Source organism: Balaenoptera ricei, chromosome 7 (assembly GCF_028023285.1).
Source record: "Balaenoptera ricei isolate mBalRic1 chromosome 7, mBalRic1.hap2, whole genome shotgun sequence".
NCBI classification, from domain to species: Eukaryota; Metazoa; Chordata; class Mammalia; order Artiodactyla; family Balaenopteridae; genus Balaenoptera; species Balaenoptera ricei.
Window position 1 is genome coordinate 95,267,794 of NC_082645.1, and position 24,717 is coordinate 95,292,510.

At 34.4% G+C, this 24,717-nt stretch overlaps 1 protein-coding gene across 2 annotated transcripts; it reads right to left on the bottom strand.

Moving 5' to 3' along the window:
- Window positions 1-823: 823 nt before the first annotated feature.
- Window positions 824-24,290, bottom strand: MYL1 (myosin light chain 1). 2 transcript variants are annotated; one of them, XM_059927388.1, is made up of 7 exons: window positions 23,962-24,290; window positions 11,752-11,779; window positions 7,656-7,799; window positions 5,241-5,414; window positions 4,717-4,794; window positions 1,756-1,798; window positions 824-1,141 (listed from the first exon to the last, which is right to left on the bottom strand). In XM_059927388.1, exons 1-6 carry the CDS (start codon window positions 24,103-24,105, stop codon window positions 1,770-1,772), a joined length of 597 nt encoding a protein of 198 aa, XP_059783371.1. In that variant the 5' UTR covers window positions 24,106-24,290; the 3' UTR covers window positions 824-1,141; window positions 1,756-1,769. The 2 variants fall into 2 exon arrangements, with proteins under 2 accessions (XP_059783371.1, XP_059783372.1); XM_059927389.1 differs by lacking the exons at window positions 11,752-11,779; window positions 23,962-24,290 and adding exons at window positions 12,033-12,057; window positions 12,749-12,833.
- Window positions 24,291-24,717: the final 427 nt, after the last annotated feature.

Genomic DNA, 24,717 nt, shown 5'->3' on the forward strand with positions numbered 1-24,717 from the left:
CTATTCTAAAGAAAAAGTGATAAATGATAGCAATATGATATGATGAAGTAAGTTTGCACTATAAACTTGTCTATCAATTAATCTTATCATTTAGAGCATGTATGAAAAGATCGGTGCTTTGTGATCACTTAGAGGGGTAGGATAGGGAGGGTGGGAAGGAGACGCAAGAGGGAGGGGATATGGGGATATATGTATATGTATATCTAATTCACTTTGTTATACAGCAGAAACTAACACAACGATGTAAAGCAATTATACTCCAATAAAGATGTTAAAAAAAAAAAAAAAGATCGAACCAAGATTTTGGGGACATGGGCATGCAAAGTAGAGGAAATCATAGCAGGAGAGAGAATTTTAATAGACAGGATCTTGAGTTCTTGAGTAAGAGTCTCATCCCCAGAGACGTTTTTTTTAAGTAACAGCTGAAAGGTCACTTTAAATTTTATCCTTGAAGACATTCAGTGAGACATATCAAGGGCTTATTAGAATTTTCTAATAGGCCAGACTGTCACCAGAAGTGAAATAGGTCAAGCTGTGTATACAATGATTTACACAAAACTGAAGAAACCTGCTTTCATCTTAAATTGCCGTATAGCTTATATTAAACCATCTCTGATCCTATCTGAATTTCCTCAGTTTTCTATTTTGCATTTTCAATAATATATGATTGTCATTATTATTCAGTTATTGTTGTGTAGACTATAATTATTTATTCTCTTAAAATTTTATAATTCATCAATATTCTGTACATTAACAAAAGAATTGGGGTTTTAAAAATAAGTTTCTCTAAGCAAGAAGATAAAAACACAGTGCGACTTGAACATTCCAGACCGACCAAAATTATTTATTGATTTATTATTTTAAGGATGTTCTTTGACCCATGGTAGAAAATAAAGAGCAGTGCTTGAATTTGAGATTGTCAGTATTTTATCCTTCTCGTCTAGAGCAACAGACACTTTGTTTGTGTGATATGAATATAATTCAGAGAGAAACGTAAGGTGTATAAAAATTCAGGGAGTCCTCCAGTCTAAAATGGTCCAAATTGTTTTGTTTTTCTGAATGATGGTAAACAGATTTGGACAGTTAGTCATGGGTGTTCTTAGAATAAGGTTCCAGCCAGTCTTCATAAACAGTGCTTGATCTGTAAAGGAAAAAGGAAAAAGAATTAGATGTTGATTGCATCTTTTCAGAAAGGAAATGGGGAAGGAAATAGTGTAAAGTGAAAAAGAAGAAAAAGCACAAAATGAACCATCACTTCCAAGGTAAGGCATTTCCTTGCTGCAAGAACCTGGTTTCAAGTGCTGCACTTTGGACTGTGATAGTATGGTTTTCTAGAGCAGTAATTGTTAAAAACTACTTCAATTTTTCAAAGAATTTAGGCTAATGCTTTTATTATTGTTACGTTCCAAATAAATTAATCAACTATTCTCTGGTTTGTTGAATCTCCACTGCTTAATTATAGTACAGACAAAGATAGGATCTATACATGAAAGCTATAACCTCAGAAGTTTTTGCTTGTACACTTATACAAAAATGCTGTATTTCTACATAACCCATATCAAGGAGATGGGTTAATATAAATAACTTGTTAATATTAATATAATATTAATTATATTAATGTGTTCTGGTTAAAATAAATAACTCTTCATTAAGAAGCAATACTAATTATATCTACAGCATATAAGTGAGGCTGCTACTTTAACAAAATACAATATTGAGAAACCCTTATATATTAAAGAGGGCACAGATAGATACCTTGAGAGCTCCATTTAGACAGACATGATGTGCTTGACAAAAGCTGTAGGGATAATACAGACAGTTCAGAGTTAGAAAACAGTCAAATTTAATAAGAGAGCAGTATAGTAAGTTAACTCAGTTCTAATTATTCCTAGTTATAACTCTAGAGTTTATTTAAACTCTGTATAGCTCACTATTCTTAATACTGGATTTATGGCTTTTCCCCTGATTTTGTAAGTTTAGCTTTCTGATTATGTGTTATGTTCACATGGTTAAAATTTTTTCTTGAAAGTATGAAAGAGTTTATAAAAAAAAATGCTCTTCACCACTGTCTCCCAGCTATCTAGTTCCTCTCTTTATAGCTAAGTTGGTAGAGCTATTATGCATGTATAAGAAAATACAAATATATGTTTCTAAAAATCTTTTTTACACAAATGGTGGCATGTTCTACAAACTCTTCTGCACTTGCTTTTCTCACTTCATAATGTATCTTAGAAATATTACCATAACCATAAACAAGGGTGTCCTTGTTCTTTTTTTAGGTCTGTAGGGAATTTCACTGTGAAGATGTACCAAAATCTATTCGATACATCGTACATTGATGGACATTAAGTTGTTCAAATATTTGGCTATTGTGAGCAACACAGTAATGAATAATGAATATGAATAATCATATATCACTCATTTCACTTGAGTGCAAGTATGTCTAAAGACTACATCCCTTGAAGTAGATTTGCTAGAATTAATAATTAATACCACATCACCACATAGGGATTTTAATGATTTATATTCTCAACAAGAATGCATGAGATCACCTGTTTCCATACACTGTCCTCAACCTAAAGTGTGGTTAAACTTTTAATTTTGGCAATCAGTATATCTAAGTGTAGTGTTAATCTGCATTTCTTTTATTATTAGTGAAGTTCAGCATATTACATTCATATATATTTTTATTTCCTTTTCTATGAATTGTCTATTCATGTACTTGTTAATTTTTCTATTGGGTTGTGGTCTTTTTATTAATTTGTAACTTTTTTTAAAATTAGGCAAATGAACTCTTTCTGATGTTGATTGCAGATATTTTTTTCTGGTTTGCTATTTGTCTTTTCACTTTGTTTCTGGTGGCTTTTGCCACTTAGATAAAAAAAATAATGTGGTTGAATTTATTGAAATTTGTAATACCTTCTGTGTTTTGCATCAGTGTTAGAAATGCCTTCCCATTCCAAAAGTTATAAATAATTTTCCATGGGTTTTATACTTTTAGCTTTTACATTCAAATGTTTGACTCATGCGAAATTTATCCTAGTAGGAGATCGAGATCTGCCTTTATTTTCTAAATGACTATACCCTTGTCCAAACAATATTTATTGAATGATTCTTCTTTTATCTAATGTACTTATGGCAGTAACTGAATGTAAAACATAGTTTATAGGAAAAAAGTAAAGTTTAACCAAGATTGTCAGTGAAGATATGCTTGGCTTAGTATTTTTCTTTTCTCCTGTTCTCTTTTTTTCTCTCCTTTCCACTTCTCTTCCCTCCCCTCTTCTCCCCTCTGCTTTTCTTGTCTTACTTTTTTCCAAGTTGTTAGACTTTATAAGTCCATAATTACATCAAAGCTATCAACATAGCTTTATTGAGATGTGGTTAGATTAGTTTTTTGGGGGGATGGATAAGTTTTTCAATTTTGTTGCAAAATTTTAAATTTACAAGTTATATCATGCAACTTTATCTTGCATCTTTATTTTGTGTGGTGTGTTGCTTTTCAGACCCTCTGGGTGAAGCTGCTATAAATTGGTGGCAGAAAGACGTGTACCACAATGTTCATTGTAGCTCTATTCACAATAGCCAGGACATGGAAGCAACCTAAGTGTATGTCAACAGATGAACGGATAAAGTAGATGTGGCACATATATACAATGGAATATTACTCAGCCATAAAAAGAAGCAAAATTGAGTTATTTGTAGTGAGATGGATGGACTTAGAGTCTGTCATACAGAGTGAAGTAAGTCAGAAAGAGAAAAACAAATACCATATGCTAACACATATATATGGAATCTTAAGAAAAAAAAGGTTCTGAAGAACCTAGGGGCAGGACAGGAATAAAGACGCTGACATAGAGAATGGACTTGAGGACATGGGGAGTGGGAAGGGTAAGCTGGGACAAAGTGAGAGAATGGCATGGACATATATACACTACCAAATGTAAAATAGATAGCTAGTGGGAAGCAGCCGCATAGCACAGGGAGATCAGCTCAGTGCTTAGTGACCACCTAGAGGGGTGGGATAGGGAGGGTGAGAGGGAGACGCAAGAGGGAGGAGATATGGGGATATATGTATACGTATAGCTGATTCACTTTGTTATAAAGCAGAAACTAACACATCATTGTAAAGCAATTATACTCCAATAAAGATGTTAAAAAAAATTGGTGGCAGGAAATAGATAATTGGCCACTATGCGATAAATTTCATTTAAGCAAGAACACTAGAAAAGGAGAACTAAATTTTAGCACCAGCTTTGCCATTAATGATGTGACCTTCACTAAATAGCTAAACATCTTTGGCCTTCGGATTCCTCATTTTCATAACTGCTTGCTGTAAAGGATTTTGAGATCTCTCCAACTGTAATATTAAAGAATATTAGTATTTAATATTAAAATTTATTCTGACACAAACCCCATCTTACAGAGATGTTGTGAAGATCTAACAAGAAAAGATAAAAGTGAAAGCACATTTTAACCTGTATAATAATGCACAGGAATGTTAAAACCCACTGGAGTAAATCTTATGTATATAGTCAGGTCCTTACAATGTATCTTTTTAGAGTTATTATATAACTGATTGATAATAAGTAACATTTGTATGTTCTCTTATTGAATAAGAGAGGTAGAGAAGATAAGTTGTTTTAAGCTCAAAAGTTGTCCATCGTCAACCCAATCAGTTCAGAGTTGTTGTAACCACCAGAGCATATGAGATTGTACCTTCATAGTTGATGCAGCCATTGGAGTCTTCTTGACCTGCCAGCAGGGCTTCCACTTCTTCCTCTTTCATCTTTTCACCTGATGAAACAAAACTCTTTCTTCAAAAAGAAAACCAGAGAATATTTTCAAAATTCCACTGTAAGTGATCAGTTTTGGACTCCTGGAGACTATAACCTCTTGGAGGATAGAAACCCAGCCCTTCCTGTTCTCTAGCCGGAAGGTTATCAATAAATTGTTTTTGTATAAATGACAAATGCACACTATACCTGATCATCCAAACTCTATCCTGTAAGAACTACAGTGCTGCACATTACTTATTCATTACCAATAATTTATCATTTCCCCAAAATAAACTCAGTGGCATTGAGGCTAATTGATAAGGTCATTAACTTTTGACTATTCTTTTTCATTTTCCCTTTGTAGTCTTTCCCCCTACTTATTTTGGTTATAACATGATTGCCCTAAGTCTTGCTCTTTCCTATATATTCTGTCCTATTAAGTCCACTGAAATGGATATTTCTTACCTAGCGTAGCTAGAACATGACGAAGTTCAGCACCCATAACGGTGCCATTGCCTTCCTTGTCAAAGACACGCAGACCCTCAACAAAGTCTTCATAGGTGCCCTGGTCCTTTTTGTTGGAAATAGATTGCAACATGGGCAGAAATTGTTCAAACTCAATTTTCTTGACATTCATCTCTGGAAGAAATTGCAATTTGGAGAGTTATTATCTATCATTAAATGCCATCTCTGAGTCACAAATTAAATTGAGAGTTCATTCTAGATCATCTGAAAAATCTTCATACGGCTTAAATTTCAGTTGGTAAATGATGACAAAATGTTTGTGGTAGATAACAGCATGAGCTCTGGAGTCCTAGTGCTTAAGCTTTTATCCCCAGCCCACCATTTACAACTATGTGATCATGGGCAAGTTTCTTCTTTTTTAGTGAGCTCTTTATTTATTTATTTAATTAATTTATTTATTTTTGGCTGCATTGGGTCTTCGGTTGCTGTGTATGGGCTTTCTCTAGTTGCGGTGAGCGGGGGCTACTCTTCGTGCGGTATGTGGGCTTCTCATCCCGCTGGCTTCTCTTGTTGCAGAGCATGGGCTCTAGGCACGGGGGCTCAGTATTTGTGGCTCACGGGCTCTAGAGCGCAGACTTAAGTTGTGGCGCACTGGCTTAGTTGCTCCACAGCATGTGGGATCTTCCCGGACCAGGGCTCGAATCCATGTCCCCTGCATTGGCAGGCGGATTCTTAACCACTGCGCCACCAGGGAAGCCCCATGGGCAAGTTTCTTAACCTCTTTGTGCCTCAACTTTTTCATCTCTCAAAAGAGATACTTCGTAGTGGTAGTGTGAGCATTAAATGAGATAATACGTGCAAACTGTATTACAATACCTGGGACAAACTGAGTGCTTAATCAATGTTAGCTACTGATTTTATTAGTATTGTCAATTTAATATTTTCTATAAACACTAGGGAAGCAATATAGAAATATACTGATAACAAATCCATTAACATATAAATGTAGCAAAACCTAACTGAACTTTGATATATATTCCACTTTTGTCTGAGCTTTTGTAGAGCCTTCAATTTCTTTAAATTTTAAGTAATTCAAAAAAGAAGCCTGTGAGGAGAGAGTGTGTGTTAAATACTTTGTGATCTCCTGATTTCTCTGCAGTTTTAGAGGCCTGGAGATGATAAGAATTTTTTTAGTATCTTCTGACAAGATAAACAGTATTCACAGCAGAAGTATAAAACAGACTATCCAGATATATACAAATGGTTAAAGTTATGTACCCCTAAAATCAGAATTCCCATTCACCAGTCTTTCCTTATAGTGTAGAAATCTAGTACATTGAGTAATATTAAGAAGATTAAATTTGAATGCTGAATAAATGAACATTTACCTAATAATTCCATTAAAGATGAATGTTTGATAAGTTAAAAGTGAATTTGGCTTATTACGCTCTTCCTTTATCTCATGCTCCCAGCTACTTTTTGCATGATTTACTTGGACATTTTCCTCTGAAGAAAATGAAGTTTGAGGAAAATTCCTGCAGACTGATTCAGAGGTAGGTTTTTTTGAAATCAAATTTTTTTTCTTTTGTAATAAAGGAAAATGGTCTTTTCTGGAAAAAAAAGATGATTTGCCTTCCCCTCCTTGTTTTCCTTATGGCAAGGATAAATAGCCCAAATATCTACTTGAAAAAACTTCAGTTTTGTCTTCTTTTTTTTTTGTTCAGAGTGGTATTTTTCAATAGACTATTATACTTGCCATGAATCATGGGATTGGAAAAAATTTCCTTATTCCAGACTAATGACTGGATTACTGTATCCAACGATGACTTCTTCAATTTTGCCTCTTATGTATCTCACTGACTTTTGCCTTAGGATTTACCTTGGGGGAGTGAATGCAGATTTTGGCGTAGGTTTTTAAGTCTTTTTACAGTTCTTGGAAACAGAAAATAGTTTTATTAAGGTGTCATCTGTGTGTTCTTAAATTAGAAAGTTGAGTTTCCTTTAAGATTTTTTTTTTTTTTGGTCGCACCCCGCGGCTGGCATATGGGATCTTAGTTCCCTGACCAGGGATCGAACCCATGTCCCCTGCATTGGAAACGTGCAGTCTTAACCACTGGACCACCAGGGAAGTCCTGCAGGGTATGTTTAGATAACATGGTGATGATGATGATGTTAGCATTAGATATCATTTCCTTTCATTAACATGAAATTATATCATGCTTACAAATTCTCAAAGGAAGGTTAACTTGTTTTATGAGGGTAAAAACTAAGACTTTAGATGGCCAAGAGGCACACTTACCATAAAAAGTAAATTAAACCCTATTCTGTGGAACTTATTTCTCTATAAATCTCTCTCTCTTACATAAACACACGCACAAACACACTTCCCAACTTCTTGGAAAAACATGTGTTTACCTTCATTGCTGGGGTTTCCCAGAACCTCCTTGACCTCTGCATTGGTGGGATTTGTGCCCAGAGCCCGAAGGACATCACCAACCTGGCTTAAGGTGATCTTGTTATCGCCTTGTCTGTCATATAGGAGAAATGCCTCCTTGAATTCTGAAAGAAGCAAGAAACATTAGGATGCTTTTTTTCTACTTCAGACCTATAAATTAATCCAAACTTCATCAGGGATCCAGTTCAAACTCTCCTCTACTTTACAGCTTTTGCCAGTCACTTAAGTTTTTATCTTTGGACTCTCCCTTTTCTAAGCTCAATTGACAGCTCCCTTTGGACATTACTTTTTGGGTCTATTTTAAAGCAGGATTTCCAGTTTCAAGTCATATGTTATTATTCATCAGATATGGAAATTGAAACTCCTAGTCATATTTATTCATATCTCCTTCATCTGCCTTGGACACAGGACTGGGTTAAGAAATTCTGAGGCCTTGAGAAATCTTAAGAATTCCTCATAAAATCCCTCATATAATTAACAACGTTAATAAAATTTCAAGAAAACAAATTTTCAGTCGGGGTTGTGTCATGTGAGGTTAAACCAAACTTCTTAACTTATACAGAAAAACCTGCTCTTGAGGTACAAATTTCCTAGGCTCTTCTCTTAATTAGTTTTCTTCAGGAGTAACTTCATTTTTCAGGAAAAAAAGTAGAAAGATGAGGCCAATTTCTAAGTTCTATAGTGTCATTTAACCACTTCAGTGTATGACTCTAATAGGCTCCTAGTGTATCTGATTCTGAAGGAGACTTATTTGTTTGAATCTATTGCGATGGTGATCACTTTAAACTTTACTCTTTTTTCATATAATAACGTATGATAACATGTTGCTGTTATTAGTTTTAGAATGTAAGTATACGTTTTAAATTAAAATTTTATGGAGATAAGTATAGATTCACATGCAATTTTAAGAAAAAATACAAAGAGATCTCTTAAATACTCTGTCTAGTTTCCCCCGATAGTACCATTTTACAAAATTATAGTACACTATCACAACCAGAATATTCACAATGATAGACTCCACCTATTTTACTCAGATTTCCCTAGATTTACTTGTATTCATGTGTGTATGTAAGCACATATTTTAAAAGTGTTGTCTATTTTTATCACAATCACTCTATTGTTTACTTTCCCTAAATTTTGTCATTCTCCTTTGATAGAATTGGTTTTGCCTTTCAGGATTACATTAACAAAGAATTAAGAAGTATACACCAAAAAGACAGAAAGAAGTGCTACTATGGATTTAGGGGCAAGAAAAGACATTTTAATTGAACTTTTAAAACTTAACTAAATTAAATTTTCTGGAGAACCTAAAAGTACTGATGGCAACTTGTTGGAGTTAATACCAACAACACTCAAAAACCCATTTGTGAATGAACTGGTAGAGGTGAAAACATTCTTTTTAGTCCACTAGTGGTCTCAGATCAAGAGATGCTATCTAGATAGGTTACTCAGCAAAACATCCTATTTAACTATCCCTTCATCCCCTAATCTAAGATTGCACCAGACATTATGTTAACAATCAACTATAGATCATGTTATCATTCTTTGCTGAAATTTCCACCTCAAATTCTATGCAAATTGATATCACAGATCATTTCCCCAACCTAAAAGACATGCAGCAGGCACTGTGGGGTCATTAGTCAAATATTATATTTTATCTTTCTACAGGACATGTGAAACTGAACTATTCTTATTAGTGGCTCCAGGCTTTCATGCAGATTGCTCAGAGGACTCACTATTACCCTGGTCAGATGTTGATATAGAAATAGGGTTTTATGAGCTGTAATAGAATCTCTCTGACATGAACCCTTTTGTTGATTTAAAGGCCAAGGCCAGAAAAATATTGCTCTTCCTACACCAGATTTTTAAGGCTTAGTTATTCTCTTGAAGAGTCTAAAACATGGGTTAGCAAATGACTGCCTACGGGCTGGCCGCCTGTTTTTGTAAACAAAGTTTTATTGGAATACAGACATGCCCATTCATTTATGTATTGTCTATGGCTGTTTTCATACCTCAGTGACAGAACTGAGTTGTTTTTACAGAGACTGTTCTGCCAACAAAGCCTAACATATTTACTGTTTAGCTCTCTAAGAAAAAAATTGCCAGCCCCTAGTCTAGAACAACACTGTTCTAGGGCTTTTTGTGATGATTGAAATGTTCTGTATCTGGGCTGCCCAAAAGGGTAGTAGTTACCACCTGTGGCTCTTGAGCACTAAAATATGACTAGTGCAAAGGAGAAAGTAGACTTTTAAATGCATTTATTTTTACTGAATTACAGGTTAAATTCAAATAGCCACATGTGGCTAGTGGCAACTCTACTGGACAGCACAGGACTTACCTTTAGAATGCTATAATTTTCTAGTGTTTTTTTCTTTACCCCAAACTTGTGATACATTCAAGTAGAGCAGCCATGAGAAAAACTCTAATCATTGAAGAAGGAAGCAAAGAAAGTATGTCTTTATTTATTTCTTAAAATGTAATATTTCCTTTTAATTTAAAATGCTTACATTTGTTTTCCTGGCACAGGAGAAAGCCAGTCCACCACACCGAAGTTTACTGAACCTCTGTATCTAAAACCTATTTTACATATGGAGTAATATGGTTAATGTTCAACACCAAGTCTTCTGTCTCTGAAAGGGTTTTTAAGTCTTCTATTGCTTGGTTCTACCATAGTTTGGCAGTCATAATGACACATAAATTAGATATTTGAGAGGACTGGGGTACAGTAGCAGATAATGTAGCAGCATCATTAGTTAAAATACTTAAAAATCAAACAAATTAGAGTAGAATTACCGACTGTTTTCAATAAGAAAAATTAGTCCTTTGTAGTATAATTTCAAATGATCATGGGTTCTGAGTCATCAGATCATCTCATTTGTCTACATGAAGGCATTAACCATGATGTAGATAATATATGAGTCTGTGCTATAGCAAATATCCTTTTTTTTCTTAACTGATTACCAAACATGAGATATTCCAGACACTGAAACAGGCTGAAAAATGTTGAATCCTTTAGATAGAGAACTGAGTATAATTATAATTATATACCTATGAGTATTATCACAATTATTTATATATTATAAATCATAACATATATACATACTTATCATTATGATCAATATCCAATTTATACAATATTGTATAACTGAAATTTTCTTCCATCCCTTCTATAGATGTATTTTTGTCTCAGTTTATTTAAATATGTGACTCTTTCACTTCATAAAACATTCTGCCCTACACTTTCCAGTGAAACAAGAGTCTTAGGGCACAGGATCTCTTGGATCCAAAGACCTGAAGAAGAAAAAGTGGAAGTCTTAGGGAAACTATTCATATTCTTTTGAATCTCCAGAATTTGAAGTCTTCTAGTTAGAAACTGTTTCTATGAAATAAATTTCTAATTAATTTAAAGTAATATTAGATTTTGACCCTATCATTAATTCTTTGGATCTTTGAGTCAGTCTCAACACCTCTCTGGGAGCCTGTCCTGCATCTCTAAAGATGGACCAGGAGATGGCTAAGGCTCCTTCCACAGTTTTTTAATAAATAATTTTCCCCTCTTTTTCTCTGAATGCACATTTTTTCTATATCCACTTCACCTGCTATTTCTCTCAACTCACTATGGTGCCCACTGAAATTATGTGTATTTGGTAATTGGGCAGTTTTAGAATCAGTTTTGTTTTCTAAATTGAATAATTTAGACCTGCCAAATCACTCTTTAGGGATTTGATTAACAAATTAGCCATCCAAAATCCACATATTTTTGGGGAGTATATGTATGGTATTACCTACTGTATCAAATCGGTTCTATTTAGAAATCAGTGAATACAAGAAATTATTTTGTGGTGTTTAGCTTTTGTTTGCCTAAACTTTTGATTACTGATTATACGTGAAGGGTTCATGTTGAGAGAATTTATATTTAGAGTGATTGAGAGCATTTATATTTAGAGTGACAACATCAGTGGGGATAATTAGAAAGAGCTAATCTCATCTCAAGGGAGTTGGTTTTCTCACATGCCATCTTTATGAGTGTGCACATATTATATCATTTAAACTTACCATCCTGCTGTTGCATAGAGAACTCGATCTGTTAGAAAGAAATTAACCACAAAGAATATTTTAATCAAACAACAATGTCCTGATTTTTAAATGTATCCAAGCTCATTCCCTGAGTAATCTTCAAAGTAAGCTGAAAAAGTATGCCTACTTTTCAGAGTTCAGGCATAGCTTGGATACTAAGAGGTTGAGCCATGCAGTAACATGTCTTGGAGATGAGTGATATTTCAGAGACTAAGAAGTGCTCTGCCTACCTCTGGAATAGAGAAGCTCAATTCACTTACCAGCAATCTGATCAGCACTGAAGGACTGCAATGGCGCGAGAGAGGAAGAAAGAAAGAAACAACTAGTACTCTTTCAAATGCATTGACAGAAGAGAGTGCTCTCTGCTCTGAGATTTTTAGGAAGCTATGTAGGTGTCATAGAATAAGAAGGTTGCCTTAGGATACTTTTGAATCTAGGAAAAATAAAAAGCTATTGCAAAAGATAGGGAACATCTTTCTATATCTTAATCCATGAGTCAATGATTTAACAAATGCTAAATCAAATTCTTTCTGGAATAATATAATAACCTACGGTGTATTTAACATATGTCTAATACAGACACACTGCATTAAAAAGGTCACTTGAAGTCTTTCTTCTATTTAACCAGTATATTTTTACCCAATTCATGGAAAGTAGTTTATTTAATTTTAGTTATCAGCATCATTGGATTTTTTTTTAAGGTATAGTATTTTGCTATAGTTGCAGGTTTTCCCCTAAATTTAGATATAATAAACCTTATGTGATATAGAAAGTTGGTGAAGCATAAAGTACTGTTTTTGGGAGTAAGACATATTTTTCCAGTTGGCATAATACCTTGAATTAATCTCTCCTATCCTCAACCCACCTTAATAAAAAACAAAAGTAGATTCTACACACATACTGAATATGTTCTCTCCTCAATTTTATTCCTATCTGCTGTCTATATCTGTCTATAAATTACAAGTAGCTTTCTCACAAGATCCACCATGATGGAGCTTCTGGGCTGCAAACAGCGGCGAAGCTGAAGAGTGAGTTGAGGGCTGCTCCAGTCCCTGAGTGAGGGCCTCCCTTGCCGAGGCTGCCTTTTATTTCTGGAGAAGCTGTGACCTCACAGCTAGCATCAGGTTTCAGAGAGAAGTAGCCAGTCCCCTTGGAGAGTTTTTTAGCTTTCTTAGGGCAAAGGGAAAGAGGGATCTGTACCCTGAGGTCTATTTTTAGGAAATCAGAACCTAAGAGTGGACAGCCATGGTGAGACCAATGCCTATCAGTACTTTTATGGTCTTTATCCCTGAGATGTTTTCTTGAGCGTCTTCCTTTAAGAAGCTTCTTATTTGTTCAGTGGCGGAGGAGCTTAGAATTTCTCTAAAGACTACAGCTGATCCCTTCTCTTGGTGAATTATGGACTTTGCAAACTTCAAGTCAGCAGTTTTAATGGAACTTTCTGGATGGGACTGGTTTGGGGTTTCAAATGGCAACTGCTATAGAAGGAACACTCTCTGCAGCTCTGTCCCTTGTGGTAAAGTTCAGAGGACTTGAAAGGGGTACATACATTTTGTGTGTTTCTTGGGTCTACCCAAGTGAAAATCTGGTCAGTTTGTGAAATCTCCAATTAAAGACCACTCTTTGCACATTGTATTCTCAGGAGTGTAGAGTTTATCTAAGCCAGGAATGGTTTTAATCTCCATTTTCAGCACTCTCCCTCAGTTTTCTTACATTAGGGCTGGGTATTTGCTTCCCTACCTGTTATCTTCGTGGTGGCTGACTAGTCATATTTTTTGAATTTATGAAGTTCTTCTAGGAAGGGAAGCTGATGGACCATTTTGTGTTCTTTTTCTCTCATTCTGTACATGTTCTTTTAAAATTTAAAAATGTTGCTTATGTTCTTACCAGAATGTGCTGATTCCCTTTCTGCCATGCCAAACATTTTATGACTCAGTCACCAGACTGAGGACCAAAAGAATACAAAGCAGGTGCTGTGAAATGCAAAGTTGTACTTTAGAATTTTAAAGGTATCCATGGGATTGGCTGGTAGTAAGTTTTCATGACAGCTTACCTGAAAATAGGGGACAACTCCCTTCCTAGAATGGTACTGAGAAGAGACCAGTCTAGTCAGAACTAAAGTTCAGACATGTTTATCAGTTTTCTACATATTTAAAGCAGCTCAAAGGCATAAAGAATGTTAGAGATAAATTCTAATTTAAGTACTGGTTCAGCAACTGTTTTTAAGGGAATGGTCACAAAAAGCATAATCTCCCTCCGCTAGACAGATGTATACTTTGCAGCTTTTCCCCAAGCTATTTGGAAAGAAATCGACATTTAAATGCATATCATTTTTTGTCCAAAGTTTATAAGTAGTGAAAAAGATCTCATGGAGTCTGAGTCCCAAAATTAGAATTGAAAATATAACTTAAAAAATATTAGTAGCCAGGTAAACATATCTTCATGAATAGATTGACATTTTGAGACGTTGTTGGAAAATGGAAGTTAATAGAAAAAATTTAAATCCTTTGAATCATTAGGGGAAAATGAAAGGGAGGGACAAAGGTAGAAATTTGTCACCTTTGATAGTTGTGTAATTTGGAGTCTCATGATTTCTGATGCAAAGATTAAAGCCATTAGAGCAGACCATGTTTCTTTGTGTTTTACTCTTGTATTTAGGTATTGTGTCATTAAATTTGAATTGCCCTATGATCAATATTGAGCACTAGCATATATCTTTGGTAAAATTAATAACTATAGATAATACAAAACAAACTCATCAAAGTTGTCTTACATAATGCCCATCCCATCATATAACCTACATAATGCTCATTTTCAATTTTTTTCAGATAGAAAAATGTGTCCTTGAATACATATAAAATACAATCAATTTGTGTCAAATCTGTCAAGTAAACTGGAAAGTCATTTTAATAGCTGTATTTACATTATAAATAAGCTATTCATAACCACTTGCCTATTATATAAAGGTTTATTATTTATTAAAATAGAATGGAGGCAGTTAAACTATTTCACTCTAGTTTTTATCTGTATCTTTATCACATAGAGAATGACAGTGTAGATTGTTTTGTGCTTACTGAGGATCAAAGTAAACATTTAAGCAAGCTGTTGACAATGGTAGAGAAGGCTACAGTTTAGTCTAGAGAATAAACTATAGTTTAAAAGTTAGAAGACCTAGATATTGTGCCCATAGAATAAGTGGGAGATGCTATTTATTCTCTGGAACACTTTTACGAATGGCCAAAACATTCTCTTGTATCTCTTCCTGGGTGTTATAATGATGAAGTAATCAACCCTTTGAAGAAAGGCGTGATATGAATACAAAATGTCAGCTGATTTTGGACTCAGTTTGCTACGTCATCATTTGGTTTGTTTTGAAAATTAGATTTAAGTCTTTTCTATCTGGAATGTTCTCCGGTCATTTCTGCTTCTTAGAAATTAACTATCCTTCAAAGCCCTTGAAAGAACCTTTTCTATTTGCCTAGCTCCTTTCTGCCACTGAAATATGTTTTAACCTTCCTGACTGTAAACTTTTGGGAAGCACAAGCTGTTGCTGGAGACCATTTCCCTTGGTCCATGATGTGAACCCAACTGTGAGCCTCTCCCTCCTGGAATGCTACTCCTGCCTTATACTTAGATTGTATCGCCCATAACTCTATAAAATACCTTGCCTGTATTATATGCTCAACAGAATTTTAATTAAATTAAAATCTTTAGAACAGATGTATAGTAAGTTCCTCCTTCAAACAAGTCTCCTCCTCTAGGATATTATCTTTTTAAAAATTTTTTATTTTTATTTTATTTTTTTTCTGAAGATTTATTTTTTATTTATTTTTTAAAATTTTATTTATTTATTTATTTAACATCTTTATTGGAGTATAATTGCTTTACAATGGTGTGTTAGCTTCTGCTGTATAACAAAGTGAATCAGCTATACATATACATATATCCCCATATCTCCCTGCTCTTGCGTCTCCCTCCCACCCTCCCTATCCCACCCCTCTAGGTGGTCACAAAACACCAAGCTGATCTCCCTGTGCCATGAGGCTGCTTCCCACTAGCTATCTATTTTACATTTGGTAGTGTATATATGTCCATGCCACTCTCTCACTTTGTCCCAGCTTACCTTTCCCCCTCCCTGTGTCCTCAAGTCCATTCTCTACTTCTGCATCTTTATTCCAGTCCTGCCCCTAGGTTCTTCAGAACCAATTTTTTCTTTTTTTTTTTTTTTTTTTTTAGATTCCATATATATGTGTTAGCATATGGTATTTGTTTTTCTCTTTCTGACTTACTTCACTCTGTATGACAGACTCTAGGTCCATAGGATATTATCTTCCTTGAGAGAACGGACCTTGTCAGTTCCTGCAAAGAGCTTACATTCTAGAGTAGGGGCACACATTCTCCTTTGGTGCTGTATCTCTAGCACCTAGAACTGCCATGCATATAGTACGCATGCTCATTTTAAGTTATTGATGTATATGCCTTTATATTTCCAGAATCTTTCCTTAGATTTTATATAAATGTTATGATCAGGACTTCTAATTTGCCAACCCCCAATTTGTTTTTTTAAAGGGTGTTTCCATTTTAGCCTAAATACTTATCTTAGACTGTTGGTAAAATAACTACCTTCCACATTTTTATGATTTATGTACTATTTAGTATTGGATTTAGGTAATAGTAGTCAACAAGGTACTGGTACTATAAAAGATTTTTATTGCAATGTTTTCAGATTATTTTTCACTTTGTGAAGTATTTTTCTAATAGTAATCATGAGGTTTGGTTAACTGATTAAAGACAAGATAAAATTTCTGGTATATAGAAGGAATTGATTTATAGAAAAATATTAAAATGCATTTAATCAAACAGTCTCTGGAACTGATGTATCTTAAGCTTTAGTATAGCAAGAAGAGCTATAATTAAAGACGATCTGGAAGATATGTGATGTTGAATACTGAGGGCTAATGCCCTAGGAAGGAACATAGACTACAGTCTTTAAAGAACTTCATCATCACTGCTAGATATTACGATAGGGCTAATGACTGGTGAGGCTAAGTAAAGACCTTAATCTAACCAGGGAGTTTTCAATCAAGAAAACATTGCTGCATGTTCTTTGATTTAATGCCTGGCAGGGAGAACAAAGACCTGGATGTATGCAAACCCTAACAAAAACTTAATAATTTTCACTCCAATCTTAGAGTTATGAGGAATCATTGTAAAAGGTTGGCAGAAGTACTATTTTGGAACTCTGAGAGTTTTGTGCTTCAGAACAATTCACTTAATTTAAAGGAAATAGATATTTTTTATTGCATTTTTTTATTTCAACAAAGGATATACTTAGGCTGGTGACTCTAATATGGTATAAAAAGGAGAAATTAAGATCAGTGAGAATACAGTAGCAGCCCAGGTTGTCTAATATAAGAGAGAATAGATGGTTGTATTGGATAAACTGATCTGAATAGAAGAGGAAATGAGTAATTCTGTGCTTAGGATGCCTAGACTAGTCAACTGAATTCAGTCACATTAGAGCAAAGGCTGAATTATTAAAATAATACAATTTAGACCTACAGGAATTAACAAAGAGGTTTAAGTGAATTTTAATAAAAATGTAAAAATGTCACCTAAGTCTATACTACTTTGGATTTCTCATCAGCTTTCCCGTGAGAGTTGCACCTGCTCTACTTTGTGCATTTGTTTGTATGCAATTTAATTAAAAAATCCAAGTTGTGTTTACGTTCTTTCCTTCCTCTTTTTATTTTTAAAATAAAAGCATTTGTGAAAAATGCTTTGAAAAATGCTTTGTGTATGTGTTTTAAGAAATTATAAGTATCTGCTTTTTCCTCCGTATCTGGGGTAGAAGTTCTGTTTGTGACAACAGGGATATATGAATATTGATATTACTATTTTGGAGATTTCAGGTCTTTGATACGGTGGAAAGAGACTTAGATGGGGATTGAGGTATTCAGAATTTTGTTCTGGCTCTCCTGTAACAAATTATGTGTCTTTTGATTAAATAACTTCTTTTACCTGGGTTATAGCTTCCTCAAATATGAAATATTAAACTGCATGATTTCTGTGGTTGCTTATGGTTCTATAATGTTGTGAGTTTTCCATCCTTTTGTCAGTAGTATCTACAGCAACTCACTTTTTTTTTTAATGGAAAAGGGCAAGTTGCCTAAAAATTTGGTAAATAATATTATTTTGAAGTAGTTTAGATAAAGAGGAGTTAAGCAAAATAAAATTTCATAACACTGTGTTCAGATGAGTATTTTATATCTCACTTATATCAGGAGATGGTATATCATTGGGTACTTAGTAGGTACAAAGAACCTCACTTGCCACAGTGGAAGGAAGAAGATAAAGTTGAATAAGATGTGGTTTTATCTTTAGGAAAAATTTTCTGCTCTGGCTTCAACTCACTATTATTAATTTATGATCAGAATAACAAAGATTTATCATCCATATAATTTACATTTTAGCCAGTATAACCGAAGCCATCACTACTAGTATATTGCAATTTTTGCCCTCCAGGTTCTGATTTGCGGGGAGAAACAAACTGTAGAAGTTGATGCAGAAACAAACTACGGAAGATCTTATTTTCATAAAAAAAGTATTCCAGTATGAAGAGAAGCAGAAGAAAGTGTAGTATCAGCAGACTAAATATAATCCTTTCCACAATTTCCATGAGTCAGATGGTGCTTAATGCCGGGTAATTATGGAAAGGCTTCTAAAGACAACTTGCCAGGGGGTTCATTTGCAGCACTAAAATGTCGAGAGGCTAAATTTGGCACTGTCACTTTGTGGTCTCCTTGTCTTGCAAAAATTTCGTTATCTTTAAAATTAAAAGTGCTATTCACTATTAATTGGTGAACATACCTATTCCTTTCCAAACTGCCATTTACTTTGCAAAGACATTATCCAGTTACATGTTACTTAAAATATAATTTTAGAGTTACAGAATGCCCTTTAATATCTTCCCACTCCACTCCACCTGTTCTCTTCTTTTACAGAGTAGATGTTTCAAAGTGGAAACTTGTTATTGATACCTAGTGATAATCTCACATAAATTTTGGTTTGCTTCTGAGGTTATAATCATGCCACAAATGGATGAATATCGCAATTGGTTGACATTTTAGTTGTATTAAAAATTAGTCTGTATTAAAAGGCCAGAGTAAAAGAAGACAAACTCTTAAAATTATATAAAGAAAACTTAGAAACAACTTATGTCTTCACCTATTCCTTCTAATTAGAAATTGACTATGTATCTTCTATTCCTATTTCTTTTCCTCAGATTAGTTAAGATTTAATCATTATACACATGGCATTATATTTCTATATATGACTCCAAAGAATATTTGTTGAGATTTCCAGTTTAAATCATGCTAGGTATTTGTAAACAAAATAGAAACCCATCCCATTTTTAGAATATTAACCTGATGGAAAAATTTGGAGGTTATCTTTGAAATATGTGTATGTTTAATTAAACAAAAGCAAAATTATTTTAAAATACAATAAGTTTCACTATATTTAACAACATTAAAAAATACTTTGGTATAGTGTTTTTCCAGCTTTATTGAGATATAATTTACATATAATATTGTATAAGTTTAAGGTGTACAACATGATGATTTAACACATGATAATTTTGATATGTGAAATGATTACCACAATAAGGTTAGTTGGTTAACATAACCATCAAACTACACAGTTATCTTTTTTTTTTTTGTGGTGAAAACTTTAAAAATTTATTCTCTTAGTAACTTTCAAGTATACAATATGGTACTGTTAACTATAGTCACTATGTTGTATTTTAGATCCCAGAACTTATTAATCTTATAACTGCAAGTTTGTACCCTCCGTTCACCTTCACTCTTTTCTCCCATCCCCACCCGACCCTAGCAACTACCAATCTACTCTCATAATAGCATTTTTAACATCCATGTTCCATTTACAACTTTTTACAGGAAGCTGGAGCAAAGTGACTGGGGGTCTCTCTAGTTTCCCAATATCTCACCTTCCATCTGTAAATGAGAACACCCAACCTGTCAGCAACAGGTGCTAAGATACGGGAAAGCTGAGGTAAACAGTAATGAACTGCCAAGGTCAAAAGTCTTGATGAACTAGCTCTGATGTGTGCCTCTCACCCCCTCTTCTGGCTACCGAAGGGCTGTGAAGGGCAATATGAGAATCACCCTTATATTGACCACTCTTAACCTCATATCCTTAAGAGCAAAAAAGGTTCCTTTTCACATTCTTGGAAACAGCAACTTCCCCTTTATAAACAGGAGGTAGTTTAGGATATGGTTAACACAGTTGACTCTGGATTTGGCCTGCTAGGTTATATCCTAGCTCTGTCACATACTTGTTATTTGATCATGGGCCTGACATTGAACCTCATTTAGGCTCAGTTTCTTTTCTTGCAAAATGAGGCTAAAAACAACCTTAGTGTAATGTTTTGTGGATTAAGTAAGATAATAAGGCACAGAGTAAATTCATAATAGATATTGATTATTATATTACAAAAAACTTCATAATTTTCAAAGCCTTTCATGAGCCATGACCTCATTTGGTTTTTCCAACAATCCTTCTAAGTAGGACTGGGTTTGTATTAGCTTTGTTAGAGATGAGAAAAAATAATTTATAGATTAACACAAAAAGTCCTATACCTGGACAAGAACAAGTCAGGTGTTGCAATGAATACATAATATTTGCCTCCACTGAATACTCATCAGTAAGGTGATGTATTTATTGGGAATACTATATTTCCACCTTATTAACTGAAAGTTTAAATCTTCCCAAGCATATGGTCAATTGTTGCTGTGAGATTTGTTATTTGATGAGTTTCTGTCAATGCATTTTGTACCTTTACCACTTTTTGTAATGTCGCCCGCAGTATCTGGTCAGGGATGAGCTGACTAAGTGGTGAATACAACGAGAATTACAATTTAAGCAGCACAATGACATACATGATTCAAAGTCCCATCACCTCAGAGCAATCCTGACATATCAGCTAAGGCATGCATCGTGCAAAAAATTTGCTTAAACATTGAAGATCTTTTAAAATCTAGGCACATGGTCATCTCATACTTATTTACTTTTGTTATTTCATTTGGTTGCAGTTTTGGGCAACAGGTGTTAATTCTTGTGTTTGTACTTGAAACTAAACTTATGGTGGGTTTTACTTCCCACACTTGGCGATTCTGTCAGGCAGTATTCTTTAGTCTGGGCATTATTGCTGGACGTATCAGCTCTCTGAAAGCAAAGAGTGCTTAGAACCACCCAGGACAGTAGCTTTAATGTTCAGATATCAGCAGTATTTGTGTTTTTGAAAAGGATATTCATAGAAAATCCATGGGGCTAGGACATCAGGTAAGCATTCCCTCAGAAAATATAAAAGGTTTTATGTCAGAACAACCAAAGAAATGTTCTAAAGAAATAACCAATAAAGCAGGAAATCAGGTTGGAAGACACATTTAAGAAACTGATAAAACTCATTCATATTATTCAGAGTTTATGCAGAGTCAAATATATGGCTAGTAACATAGTATATTATAATATGGAACATAGGTATTAACTGGGATAGTATTGAGGGATTAAATACTATGATTGTAATGACTATAATACTACACTAAAATAGTTCCACTTAAACTTCAGCCCTACTCAAGGTGTAAAGAACAGCTAGATTTCTAATCTCATATGATTTAAGAAAGAAAGTGTAAAATCCAATTAAGTTTTGTTCTTTATCGAATTTTCAGAAAGTTAATGAACACATATAACAGCTCGATTAATTTCTTTAAAGTTCATTTTCTCTGCTTGAAAAAAGTTTATAACTTATATGAGGTAATATATCTAGAAATATCATTACATGATTAAAAGCATCATAATATGAAATGTTTTAATGCACATTTTAATTAGTCTTCTTACCTATTGGGATGAAATTAGATTTTATAAAGTTCTCAAGTTGCATCACATTCTTTGGCTATGTTATAATATCTGTAAATATGCACTGATTTCATATTGTTGAATGCATATCATTAAAGCCATTTAAATTCTTTTGCAAAAATATACTTCAATTCTTTTCTTTGTTCTCTTTCCATTAGGAATGGGCTCTCTGAATGAAAGATAATCTGTTTCTTCTAGATTCATTTAACTTCTCCTTTTTTGGTTTGTGTCCCTTATCAACATCCATCACATCTTTCATTCTACAATGAAATAGTGAAGATGGAGCATATCCCATCTTTACAGAGACTCTCTAGGAATATTTCCTTCTTTTGCTTAGCTGTACTAGTTCACACTAGCATTAATTCAAGATATAGATGAAAGGATAAACCAGTTTTCAAGATACAGAAAAGCATCACTTCTCTGCTATGAAGAAACAATCAGTTTATTTTTTGGATTTAAAAAGTGATTTTTTGTCTTTTCTTGGAGACTTCTTACCTGCCAAACTAAATTTTTATTTATTTACTTATTCTTACTCTGTTCCTTGGGGAAGAAAATTAATGCCTCTTTTCATTACTGGGATACTTCTTTTTCTCCTTTCCAAATGCTTGTAGTCCCAGATACAAAGGGATGATATTGTCTTATAAATCACAGTAAATATAAAGAGGAATAGCTTTGACACTGATTCATATCTCTAGTGTTAATGTAAAATGGGGAGTCAAAGAATAGAGGCAATTGGAATTATTGCAGTGGCTATAATCATGCTTATTGTATAATGTAGTCAGTATGCATCTATAAGATATATTAACTAGTATTGCTGGAGATGAAAATTTTGATTTCCTCATAATGAACTGTATGCATGCAGTCCTCAAGACAGAAAAACATTTACTGGAAGATATGACATTCATTTTTTTCTCCTAAGTGGATATAAATTAAGAATAGTTCCTGGCCAATATTAGATTCTACGACCAACTATTTTCCAAATATGACTTCAGTTACCTACTAACTCAAGAGACAATGTCTGTGATGATCTACTTCTACTCTGAAACATAAAATTTCATGTTTAATTGGAATGCTATAAAAATTTGGAATATATTTACTTAATATCATCATATACATCTAAGGGTGATCTGATTCAATATTTGTGTCAGGAATATTTTTAAGAATCTACAGTTATACTAAAATAGTCAATGAATTATTTATTTATAGGTTAGCTTGGCTGTTGCAAGTAAACAGCATATTAAATGTCAGCAAGTATTAAGTTAGCAAAATTCAGATTTATTAAGCACAGAAATATTGGCTTAAGTGAAATGATCACCTCCTAGGCACTTTCACCCACTAGTTTTCCATATAAGGCAGGGTTCCCTAGGTGAAGATTTTCAAACTGTCATTCGGACCAATCAGAGCCCAATGAATGAGGAGACGGTGCACATTTGATGGGGCACATTGCCGAGAGGATACAGGCACATCCATAGCGTCATTCTTCCAGAAGCAGATAATCTTTTGGCAGTGGAGAACTTTGATCACAGCAAAGTGTTGACATGAAAATCAATCACATTCTCTTTAGTTCAAGATCAGTATGCAAGAGCTCAAAGAGTGGTTAGTTTCATTTAGAAGCAACTCACATTCTGAATTAAATAACATATATATAAATAAACAAGATGACAGTTATAGTCACTGAAACACTTGAGTGCGTAGTTGTCTGCACTGGGATGTCATTTAGTGTGGTATCAAATTTTATTAAGCAAAGCTGGAGGGGGAATTGAATTGCAAAAATCTCTTTTTCAGATGAAATAAAGCAGCTGTCAAATAAATACATCTAGGACAACTGGGTCATCAGCTGTTTTTAAACTTTTGGAAACAAGTAGGGACTAAAACATTCCTTTTGATGTAGCTTTAAGGAAGAGACCCAGTTTCCATAGAGATTTTATTAAAAAAAAAAAAGAAACCACTGGTTTAAATGTTTATAAAATGTATACATTTTGCACTTTGACAATTTAGGGAAAAAAGGAAACAGAAAACAAAAAGTAGAGCAAATACAGGTTCCAAATATAATGCCATACTCATAATAATTTTAGTGAAATTATATGCTACAGTTTATTTACTTTTTAAATCAAGATTCTCTTCTACCCAAATCCACCAGTTTGCTTAGTAATTCCATTCCTCTCAATGAAAAATATGCCCCTCTGAAAGTTCCTAGTGTTCCCTACTGTTGAAAGATGTTTCAGTGACCAAACAGTTCACCCTTTTCATTACCTTAACGGCAGAGAGGTCAATCTTTTTTTCTTTGGGTGGGGCAGGTGCAGGTGCAGGTGCAGGTTCATGTGCCGGGGCAGGCGCAGGGGCAGGGGCTGGGGCAGCAGCAGCAGCAGGTTTCTTCACGTCCTTCTTTGGTGCCATTGTGTTTAAAAGGATGGGTTAAAAAAAGAGGAGAGCCTCCTAAAGAACCTGTCAAACTGATTCTTGGAAGAGGAGTGGTGGTTCGCCTGATCCACAGACCAGTGTCTTGAAGGTGGACCCAGAGCATTCAATGGTATAAGGGCATGCATATATATTTCACTTAGTGCCTAACAGCATCTTGACACTTGAGGCTGGATTGGACAGTTTGCTATTCCAGGGGGATGGCATTACGGCTCAGACTATAAATGGAATCTAAAGGGTCATGGCTTCATCAATTTTTTTAACTCCTCGTGTGCCATTTTTTCCCCCTCCCTCTACCTCCATATATAAAGGAGAAGTATGACAAAGCCAGCCAGATTCAGATCCTTTGGTGAAAGTAAAGTAGATTGACTGATCCTTTCTCTTGGTAGAATTACAGTTCTGCTGAAGTTGTAAATCTTTTTTTCCCCCTGTGCCTAAGAAACTTTCCTGAAGGATTTGATTTCAACTTGGAGTTTTGGCAGGGAGTATCACCAGCTATCACCCAGCTTATTTGCTCATGCTCCTCCTCCCTTGCCATAATATGCAAGAAAATGTTTGTCAGCAAAGAGGTGGTGGTGTTTAAAAATAAAA